The 12,131-nt window shown below is 43.9% G+C and overlaps 1 protein-coding gene across 1 annotated transcript; it reads right to left on the bottom strand.

Annotated features, from left to right (window-relative positions):
• Positions 1–10,516: 10,516 nt before the first annotated feature.
• LOC123129603 (uncharacterized) lies at positions 10,517–11,339 on the bottom strand (the record flags this gene model as incomplete). Its single annotated transcript, XM_044549705.1, has 2 exons — positions 10,517–11,020; positions 11,154–11,339. Coding segments are annotated over 2 exons (570 nt in total), but the record flags the coding sequence as incomplete, so codon positions are not given.
• Positions 11,340–12,131: the final 792 nt, after the last annotated feature.

Genomic DNA, 12,131 nt, shown 5'->3' with positions numbered 1-12,131 from the left:
GATTTGTTGGCACATTCGGGCGGTGTTGCTGGGTTTGTTTTAACTTGTCGAAGTTGTCCTGTAGAACCGGGATACCGAGTCTGATCGGAATGTCTCGGGAGAAGGTTTATCCTTCATTGACCGTGAGAGCTTGTCATGGGCTAAGTTGGGACTCCCCTGCAGGGATTTGAACTTTCGAAAGTCGTGCCCGCGGTTATGGGCAGATGGGAATTTGTTAATGTCCGGTTGTAGATAACTTGAACCTTAACTTAATTAAAATGAATCAACTGTGTGTGTTACCGTGATGGTCTCTTCTCGGCGGAGTCCGGGAAGCGAACACGGTGTTGGAGTAATGCTTGCCGTAGGTTGTTCTCTAGTTCTTCGTTCGCGCTTTGCCCTCTCTTCTCACTCTCTTTTGCGAACAGGTTAGCCACCATATATGTTAGTCGCTTGCTGCAGCTCCACATATTACCTTGCCTTACCTATAAGCTTAAATAGTCTTGATCGCGAGGGTGCGAGATTGCTAAGTCCCCGTGGCTCACAGATTACTTCCAAACCAGATGCGGGGCCCGATGACTCCGTTCCAGATGATGCGCTTGAGCTCAAGTGGGAGTTCGACGAAGACTCACGCCGTTACTATGTGTCTTTCCCTGATGATCAGTAGTGGTGCCCAGTTGGGGCGATCGAGACCGTGTCGCATGTTGGGTTGATCTTTTATTTTGGTACCGTAGTCGGACCATGAGTGATTGGATGATGTAATGCTATTTATGTACTTTGTGTGACGTGGCGAGTGTAAGCCAACTATGTAATTTTCCCCTTATATTCTATTTACATGGGTTGTTGTGAAGATTACCTTACTTGCAATATTGCTTTCAATGCGGTTATGCCTCTAAGTCGTGCTTCGACACGTAGGAGATATAGCTGCATCGAGGGCGTTACACGAAGTAAATAACCACATAGGTATACATACACAATTTACCTTAGGCACTCCAATAGTACGTCCACTACACATTCACACATCTCACATCTTTCTCTCGCTTTGTCTGTCAAACCAACTAAGCCTTGTCCTGGAAAAATAAAGTCCTAAAAACCCAACTAAGCCAACCACCCAGCATATTGATGACCCACAATTATAGGGGATCTATCGTAGTCCTTTTGATAAGTAAGAGAGTCGAACCCAATGAGAAGCAGAAGGAAATGACAAGCGGTTTTCAGCAAGGTATTCTCTGCAAGCATTAAAATTGTCGGTAACAGATAGTTGTGTGATAAGATCATTCGTAAGGGAAAGCAAGTAACAAAAGTAACTAAGGTGCAGCAAGGTGGCCCAATCCTTTTTGTAGCAAAGGACAAGCCTGGATGAACTCGTATATAAAGCAAAGCGCTCCCGAGGACACATGGGAATTGTTGTCAAGCTAGTTTTCATCATGCTCATATGATTTGCGTTCGTTACTTTTATAATTTGATATGTGGGTGGACCAGTGCTTGGATGCTTCCCATCCTTGGACAAGCCTCCCATTATGATTAACCCCTCTCGCAAGCATCTGCAACTAAGAAAGAAGAATTAAGATAAACCTGACCATAGCATGAAACATATGGATACAAATCAGCCCCTTACGAAGCAACGCATAAACTAGGGTTTAAGCTTTTATCACTCTAGCAACCCATCATCTACTTACTACATCACAGTGCCTTCCCCTAGGCCCAAACAATGGTGAAGTGTCATGTAGTCGGCATTCACATAACACCACACTAGAGGAAAGACAACATACATCTCATCAAAATATCAAACGAATACCAAATTCACATGATTAATTATAACAAGACTTCTCCCATGTCCTCAGGAACAAACGTAACTACTCAAAAAGCATATTCATGTTCATAATCAAAGGAGTATTAATTATCATTAAGGATCTGAACATATGATCTTTCACCGAATAAACCAACTAACATCAACTACAAAGAGTAATCAACACTACTAGCACCCCACAGGTACCAATCTGAGGTATTGAGACAAAGATAGGATACAAGAGATGTACTAGGGTTTGAGAGGAGATGGTGTTGGTGAAGATGTTGATTGAGATTGACCCCCTCTTGACGAGAGGATTGTTGGTGATGACGATGGCTTCGATTTCTCCCTTCGGGATGGAAGTTTCCCCTGCAGAATAGCTCCGCCGGGGCCCTAGATTGGTTCTGCCCAAGTCCCACCTCGAGACAGCGACACTTCATCCTGAAAGCTTTCTTTTAATTTTTTTCAAGGTAAAAACCCTTCGTATAGCAAAAGATGGGCACGGGGGGCCTGCTAGGCTGCCGGCAAGGCAGGGGGCACGCCCAGGGGGTAGGGCGCGCCCCCATCCTTATAGTTGACTGGTGGGTTCCCTCGGGTGCTTTCTTCGCCCAATATTTTTTATTCCAAAACAATTCTTCGTGAAGTTTCAGGACTTTTGGAGTTGTGCAGAATAGGTCTCTCAGATTTGCTCCTTTCCGGTCCAGAATTCCAGCTGCGGGCATTCTCCCCCTTTGTGTAAACCTTGTAAAATAAGAGAGAAAAAGCATAAGTATTGTGTCATAATGTGTAATAACAGCCCATAATGCAATAAATATCTATACCAATATAAAAAGACCCAAAGGGGCAGATCCAATTAATCTCGGCCGTGAAACTAAGTCAATCCAACGACCTAGACTGCTCCAATGGCGAGCGTTCAACATGTTTAACGTGCAATTAATATCATACCAACTATTGCACTAATGACAGAATTAACACACAAATGATATCATACCTAATATCTGTGTGCAATTAATATCTATATCTATACCAATATAGAAAGACCCAAAGGGGCAGATCCAATTGATCTTGGCCATCAAACTAAGTCAATCCAACGACCTAGACTGCTCCAATGGCGAGCGTTCAACATATTTAACGTGTGATTAATATCATACTAACTATTGCAGTAATCACAGAATTAACACACAAATAATATCATACCTAATATCTGCGTGCAATTAATATATTGCCTAAATATTAACGTGCATTGCACGTGCGCATTTACTAGTCAATATAAAAGCATGATGCAAAATGGACGTATCAACTCTCCCAAGCTTAGACCTCGCTTGTCCTCAAGCGAAGGCCGAAATCAAAAAATATGTCCACATGTTTAGAGATAGAGGTGTCGATAAAATAAAATACGAACATGAGAACATCATGATCATCTTTTTAGAACAGCAACATATAATGTCATATAATTTCTTATGCCAAAGTAACAATTCGTTCACAAGGTAAAGTATGAATCGGAAACTTCATTGAAAACTAACAAACTATGATCTCAGTTATTGAGGCAATTTCAATTTATCATAAAATGAGAAAAAGTCAATTCAAAAGCTTTTCAGCTAGTCCAAATACTCAACTATCATTTAGTCTTTCACAATTTGCTAACACTCACGCGGTACTTATATGTTCAAAGCTTCAATCGGACACAGTGAAAGATAGGTGTTTATAGTTTCGCCTCCTAATCTTTTACCTCAAGGGTAATGTCAACAATAATACTTTATGCTAACCTATATAAATCTTTCTCCAACACATAGCGCTTGCCAAAGAGAAAAAGTATAAAAAGGAAAGGTGATGATCACCATGAATCTTGTATAAGGGTAGAAGATAAAAGTAAAAGATAGGCCCTTCACAGAGGGAAGCAGAGGTTGCCATGCGCTTTTATGGTGGGATGCAAAATCTTAATGCAAAAGAACGTAACTTTACATTGCCGCTTGTGATAAAGAACTTTATTATGCAGTCTATCTCTTTTATTTCTTCCATATCACGGTTCGTATAAAGCTTATTTTTTCACACTAATAGATCATACATATTTAGAGAGCATTTTTTATTGCTTGCACCGATGACAACTTACTTAAAGGATCTTACTCAATCCATAGGTAGGTATGATGGACTCTCATGGCAAAACTGGTTTAAGGGATGTTTGGAAGCACAAGTAGTATCTCTACATGGTGCAAAGGATTTGGCTAGCATAAGAGGGAAAGGCAAGTTCAACATGTTGGAGGATCCAAGACAATATAACTTCTATTCGGATATAAGAAAACATAACCCATTGTGTTGTCTTCTTTGTCCAACATCAACCTTTTAGCATGTCATATATTAATGAGTGATCACAATTACAAAAGACTTCCAAGATAGTATATTTATATGTGAAGCCTCTCTTTCTTTATTACTTCATATTAATTGCAACAATGACCAATACTATGTTTGTCAACTCTCAACAACTTGTATTTATCATATTCTTTATATGTGAAGTCATTACTCTCCATAAGATCAATATATGATCTTTTTATTTCTTTTTATTCCTTTCTCTTATTTAATTCCCTCAAGATCATAGCAACAAAGCAAAGCTCTCAACTCAAAACTACTCTTTATTATATACTAGTGGACCCGTTGCGCCAAATGGCGCAAAGACACACTAAAATCATGTTCACAATGAAACAAAATCCCATGGTTTAATCCCCCTCTAATAAGAAACACTATGAAATGGTTTTTCATAATGATATGAATATACACGGCTTAACTTAATGTATAGTCTAATTTAAAAAAAAACATGTCTTGGTATGAAAAAATCAAATAGAATTGTTTTTCAAATTCTGTACAGTAAGTCTTTTGGAAAGGTTTGTCTTTCTCGGTAAAAATAGGTTTTAGCAACCACTTAGGCGTAGAGTCAGTATCATTTAAAACCATGAGCACATTGAAAATACTTGTATTTGTTAGTAACTTTAAGTATGAGCAACCACTCAAGGTACCGACGCAAACCATTTTAATAAAAAATTAATAAGGATTTTTTTCTTTGCAAATATATACAAAAGTGTGCGCAATTTATAATCAATCACATTTTCAAACATGAGACTGGAGTAGCTAACACTTTGCATTTAAGATAGCATATACGAGATAGGAATGAAGATTTGGTTCTTTAGGGATTCACCAGACATCAGTATACACATACACAAACCAAACAAAATCAGATCAGTGGGTCCAAATAGTTGAGCCTGCAATTAGAAAGTCTGAGTAGTAGTAAACTTGGTGACACAATAAAATGTACTTAATACATGATATAATTTACTCAATTAGATAGTATAATTCGGTTCTATACAAAAAGAAATTTCCTCTTTTGTGTAAATATCCTAGAGACCACCCCCTTGTGATGAACTCTTTGTCCTTTTGAGTTGAATGGCATAGCTCCTGCCCTTTGTGGCAAAGAAAGGACTCTCCAATACCCATCAATCAAGAGAAGATCATGTGATGCATCTCAACCTATGCAGAAGTATGTAAAAACCATACATGCTAGCTACATACTGTCAGAACCTCGCAAAGCATAGGTAGCTGCTGAGAGGCCTTCTACAAAATAATTCACAATTGGCAACAAAGAAGAATGCCATCCGTTGCCTAGACAGCCATAAAACAAGTGGCAGAAGACCAACCAGAATTAGGTTTCGCCATGCAGTTCATGAGCTAAAGTTGGGCATAATATAAGTAAATTGGCCCCAAGCAATACAACAACTTTTATAAAGCTGTACATTTATGGAGAGTAAAAAAGAAGAGGTAAAACAACCAGTTCAGATTGGGTGAAAAATTGGTTCCATCGTCGCAGACTGATATAAGGATTAAAAACAGATTAAAGAACCAGATGATGATATTTTGTTTGGGATGGAGAGAAGTGAACACACTTGTCAATGCTTTATTGCTAAGTTGAATTTACAAAATGGGCGACATAATCAACCAACTGATCGATATTGTAGCTGATATGCCCTTGCTCGGGCTGGAGCTTTCTTTGAAGAAAGGAAAGCCCACAGAATGAAAACTGGGTCGCTAACTTGACGATCTTCCCCTCCAATTTGTTTTGGCTGAGGGATTACCTTAATATATGATGCTGCAGTACACCTATTTTTCTAAATGAAATTAAGCCTACCACTTCCTGCTCTAAGATTTCAGTTCATTTCTAAACTCTGCATTCTACTTATACAAGCACATCTAATATTCTACTGTATATCCTACTTCCTCCGTTCCGAATTGCTCGTCGCAGAAATGGATGTATCTAGATGTATTTTAGTTCTAGATACATCCATTTCTGCGACAAGTAATTTAGAACGGAGGGAGTAGATTATTGTTACCTTACTAAGCTCTTAATTATTATTAGTTTATAATGGAAATAAAGTACCCTAATGCATCCCCTATTAAATGACATTACAAACTGCAGTGTGCGTGTGTACTGATATGTTTACCCACATGTTGTGAAGCATGGAACATGACAAGAGAAATGCAAAGGATGCCCAACGGAACTCTTGCTCCATGGCCTTATTTCTACTTTGGTTGCAGACTTGGAGTCCCAATTAGCTAAACCTTTTGTACATCATGATTTAATAAATAAGTTGAACGTCCTTTTAACCTACTAATGAACACTACCTGGGCACTATTCAAATCTAGAGTCAAAACAGAAGGCACTAATCAATTTCTAGGATTGACAGATGTAAACCAGCGACAAAAGTGAAGAGTGCTACATCTCAAACTTGCTGATGTCTGCTACACTGAATTCAATATGGAAAGTACCAACAAAATGGCAGTATCCTCTCACATAATTCAGACAACATGTATAGGATAATGTAGCAGTACATGTGTGTGAACAGAAACCAAGTTCATTATGGAAAGTACCAACAAAATGGCAGTAAAAGGTTTTTCAGTTTTATGTTTAGTAGCACAGGCAGCAAGTAGATCAGTCCATTTTTCAGTTCAGGGAAATTCAAGACAATTTAGAAATGCCTAATTATTTCATATCCAATACAGAAGAATTGGCAGATTATCCTCAAACTGCATTCTTTACAGTTATAATATAATAAAGGCTATACAATGCAGAGAAATAGGCATGCTAATTGATAAGTTTGGTAACCAAGCATAAAAGAAGCTCGCTACAAAAATACAGGCCATAGGAATGAAAATAGAAAAACCAGTAAACCTGTGACAGAAAAGGCAGCGTTGACTTTAGAAGCGATGACTACAACCAGTGACACAGATTTTATGTTGGATAGGAAACATGAAAGAAAAGCAAAACCTGTGAATAAAAGCAATGCTTCTGTAGTTAACTTTAAAGAAAACACAGTTATAGATGAAAAAGCTCAACATTCAACGAAGATTGCCGATTTTATACCTCAGATGTACCAGAAGCTGTTTCCATTTTATTCTGCTCATGTTTCTATAAAAAATTCATATGGCTCTGAAAAGAAAAATAGCAACGTTAAATGAATATTTTGGAAGTTTATCATACAAGTCATGTCAATAAGGACCTTTAAAAGATTCTAAGCTTGCAATAATCTTTCAGCCCAAAATCACTATCTGGCTGCAAATAAGCATGAACATAGAAAGCGGCAGTCAGTTAGGCACCTGAAACGGCGAGCTTCCAAGAAGTTTCTGGCATACTGGTAAGCACAAACACCTAGTAAGCCGTAGTCAGTTAGGCACCTGAATAAGATCAAGCTTCACAAGAAGTTTCCGTTGTGCAAAATGTCTCTGAGCATCACACAATTATGTGTAAAGCATCTTCTGATCCTGCAATCAACAATGTGAGCTTATTCCGTAGATTGCATCAAAACCTTTATCGGTGATTAATAGGCTGGACAGAGCAATTGCCAAAGGTACTCCCTCCGTCCGGGAAAAGTTGTCCAGAGCGCAGTGTAATGTTCTTTTTGCAAAACAACCCTCGAAATTTGAAAACTGTCTGAAGTAGGTACCAGTCTCCTTCTCCTCCCTCCGCCCGTCCTCCCGTCGCCAGGGGCCGGCGCGGTCGGATTCCGCCGCCGTGCTGGCGATTCCGGCGATCGCAGACACCCACGAACACCCGCGCCGCCCACCCGAGAACAGCTGCCCATTGATTCCGCCGCCCACCGGAGGCGAGCTGGTCCCCGATTCCACCGCGCGTCGCCAGGACCAACCGCCGACCACCTGCGCGATTCCGCCGCCGCCTACCTGCGTGATTCCGCCGGCCACCTAAGTGACGGAATCGCCCACCCGACGGTCACCGAGCTGGTAGCCAAACGCTCTTTCCCCGCCCCCGCCTCTGCTGCTGCTGCTACGAATCCAATCACCGGCCCCGCCTCTCGTAGGCATTCCGCCGCCGCCTACCTGCTGGACGCATGAAGATGTTTGGAAACAAACAATCAATCATTTTTTGGAAGCAAATTAACAATCCATTTTTGGAAACAAACAATCAATATGATTCCACCAGGTTCCTCGAGATTGGAGTATATTTCCAAATAATTTCAGTGCACAATCAATCAATTTTATTTTGGAAAGAATCAATATGATTCCACCAATTCCTCAAGTCTGGAGTATATTTCCAAATATTTTCAGTGCACAATCAATCAATTTATTTTGGAAACAAATCAACGTTCCACCAGATTCCTCAAGACAGCAGTATATTTTTCAAAACAATCAATCAAATGTTGTAGTCTTGACCAGGAGAATAACATTTTCAATCAAAAAGTTGCAGTCTTTATACATACGGTTTTCTTCAGTTAGTCTTATGGGTCATCCAAAAAATGGTTCATTGGAACATTCTTGTTGACTGCTCCTTGTGGTCAAATTCCAAATTATTGTAAGGAGTTAACTGAATTTAGTTTCGGTAAAGTTTACAGTAAAGCCAAATTAACTGAATTTTCAGTAAATTTAACAACAGGAATTTTCTTGCTGGCATATCTGAGAAACTCTAATTTTCTCACAATTTATCTGAGAAACTCTAATTTCTCACGATTTTTTTGCACTGCAAATTCACACTGGCGTTGCAAATCGTCAGGTGTAGTACTGGCATTGCATTGCAAATTCACCCTATATAATCCCTCATGACAGTTAGATGGAGTAGCACTCTTGATTAACAGGACAAGAACATGGTGGCAACACTGTTAGATGGAGTAGCAACTAACAGGGTGTGTTTCAGAATTAACAGGAACATGGTGCATATCTAGACTTTGTGTACTCTTGATTGCGGTGATTTTGGTAGATAATGTACTCCAGCAACGACATCTAGACACACAAAATCTTCAGATCCTACTACTCCACATGTACTCCAGAAATCACAGTTTCAGAATTAACAATCTGACATTAAGAGTTAAGATTTACTGAACTTGGTGAAGGTAGATCAAAATTTCAGTGTGGCACTGAATTTGTAAACATCTGAATTACAACACAGGATATTGACAGTAAATAAATTAGGCTAGATTTTGGACACATTTTGTGCAATCACTGAACTACAATGGACAATTTTGTTAGCTAGCAGCTCCTGAAGGAATACCTGTCATTGGCCTGAATAACCTAGACCTGCCCACCATTGAGGAAGCATAAGTTAGCAGATGAGTAAATGTTGATGTTGGTTTGGATAATCAGAGTTATGACCAAGTTGCAAACATCAAACATCACATTTGGTACTGCAGGCACTAATGACTGAACATCACATTGCAGCGAGCTATAACAATTAAATCACTGAACTAGCATCAAAACCTACTATAGTCCTGCAGGCACAAAAAAGGAAGGGGAATGCTAAAAATAGCAGCTTGTTGAGCTGGTTCGTCAAGTTCAGGAATTTGCAGAGAGGTTCAATGCAATTCTTTGCAAACTGAATTTCAACATTTTTCCCGTGAAGCACAAAGATCACATCAAGCACAAGCACAGCGGGGCAATATCAAGCGATTGGGACGCGGCATGGGGCTGAAAGGGGCAAAGGGCCTGACCTTATCGTCAAGGACAAGCCGCAAGCGCGCCACGGCCTTGCTCTGCCTCCGCATCCGGCGGCCCCGCACGGCGATCCCGAGCAGCGCGATGGCGACGGGCACCGACCACGCGCTCCTCGCTGCGCGCGTCGCCCACAGTAGCAGCACCTCCACGGGAAGCCTCCACCACGGCGCCGCCGCCGCGGCCCCTCCCTTCGCACCGCACATGGTGACCTTGACGGCGTTCGCGAGTTCGTTAACGCACCGCAGCATGCCGGCGTGCGCGCCAATGCCGAAGGTGACCTCCTTTGCCGCATACTCGCGCATCCACTTCTTCTGCTCGGCCCCGCCGCCGCAGCGCCGAGGAGGAGGACCTGGAAATGGCCGCCGCCGAGTAGATCGAAGAAAAATCGAGCCTTCTCCTCGCCGTGGATCACCACGGGGAAAGAGGAGGGGAACAAGGAGAGGGAAGCTGCGGGGGAGGCGTGGGGTGGGGGAGGCGTGGGGTGGGGGAGGCTTGGGGCAGGAGAGCTCCGGCGACGCGGGGACCTGCGGGGGGCTGCGGAGGAGCCGAGCTGCCGAGGCGCGAGGGAGCACGACAGAGGGGCGGGGGAGACGACGGGGAGCTGCGGGTTTGTCGGGAATTCACTGGGGGTGTTTTCAGAAAAAGACCATGAAGACAACTTTTCCCGGACGGAGGGAGTAGTACTTACTCATAAAAGAAAATAAATGAAGGAAAACGACATGAATTTCTTCAGCCTGAGCAAACACCGCAAACAAATTCCAATAACACAGAGGAGTAAATGGTCCACATGGGAGCTTCATTAGGCAAGCAACCTAGCTAAGAAATATTTATTGCGTCCCTACTATGTGGTCGTACATGAAGCATCAAGAACACACATGCAAAAGGCTAGTTCTAACTGAATTTCGCTTTCAGTTGGCATTTCCTCAAACAGTCAAGTGCACCTATTAGTGTTTGTCTATCAAAAATATGAACACCCAAACATACATGATGGAATTCATATTCGCGCGAAAGGGGTACGCCAAGCTCCGTGATGCAAGCATGGAGGCGGTCGTCGCTTCCATACAGCCTGGGGTACCTCTCGATGCACACGTCGAGTGTCCGCGCGAGCACAGCGGCGAGGGGCCGTGGCTGAAATAGGTGTTGGCCGAGTGGCTCTCCGACGAGGCCCCGACGTACACCATCTCCCTCCAGTCGTACTTCCCGAGCACACCACCAGGTTGTCCGGGGACAGCACGGTGTCGTCGTCCACGAGCACCACCCACCGCGCGCCCCCGCCTCCCACAAGCCGCACGGCCTCGGCAGCGATGCGCGTGATCCGGAGCCCAGAAGGGTGGCCCGTCGGGTTGGTGTACCGGAAGCGCGAGGTGTCCTCGGACACCCGGATCGGCAGGAGCTAGTCCTCCCCGGCAGCGCTGGGCCCCGGCGCGCCGGGCGCGCTAGCGTCGAGCCAGACGTGGCCGCGCATGGAGGCGGGATCCCACCAGAGGCGGACATACTCGCGGCGGCACGACCAGAGGTGCGCCGAGCCCGCGATCTCGAAGACGATGCGAGCGAGCGAGAGCGGGGAGGACGCGTCGCCGGCTGCGCACCATCTTCAGCCGTCAGGACCTCACCTTCCCTACAGATCCATGACGATTTTGCTCCTTCCCTATCGCCGGCCTCTCCGCCACCTCGTGAGGCGTCCGCCGCCCGGGTCTCCGGCCTCTCAGCTCCAGCCCACACCGCTGGCCTCTTGGCCCTCCCCTGCTCTCTCACATCCGACGCCTTGCCTCCTATCCTCTTCCTCTCTTTCTCCCTCCTCTCCTTCTCTCTCTCCCTCTCATCTTCTCTCTCCTACGCGCCGCCGCTGTCGTCCTTTGCATCTGCCCACCCCTCTGCAGCTGCCGCAGGACACAACGGTGCAGCGACTGTGAGAGGGAGGAGGAGGAGGCACCGCGTGAGGAGTGGGTGTGGATCGCGCGTGTGGTTATGTCCGTCCAATCCCTATCCACATGCATCTGCCCACCCCTCTGCAGCTGCCGCAGGACACAACGACCGAAAATTCTAAACTTACGGGTAGCACCATAACTATGGCCCCACCTGTAATCCCTCCTCCCTCGTGAATTCAGTGGTGTGACCCCCGTTAATTTCCAATTAATTTACCCCACGTACTCCTGTAGATTGCAACCCGTAACAAATGTCCGTAGCTGTAGCAAAGTTGACACAACGACTCCCCACGACGCACGACGCACGATGCGGGCACCGCGTGAGGACCACTACGACAGGAACAGTTGACCGTGAAGATACAGCCACCCCAGCCGACGAGTGGGACCAGGATCAGCATCGGCCTACCCATCACAGAAGCGGGTGCAGAAACCAGGTACATACGCGTCGGCCAACCCCTTCG

Source organism: Triticum aestivum, chromosome 6A (assembly GCF_018294505.1).
Source record: "Triticum aestivum cultivar Chinese Spring chromosome 6A, IWGSC CS RefSeq v2.1, whole genome shotgun sequence".
NCBI classification, from domain to species: domain Eukaryota; kingdom Viridiplantae; phylum Streptophyta; class Magnoliopsida; order Poales; family Poaceae; genus Triticum; species Triticum aestivum.
The sequence above is the reverse complement of the archived record's forward strand: the minus strand, read 5'-3'. Positions and strand labels throughout refer to the sequence as shown.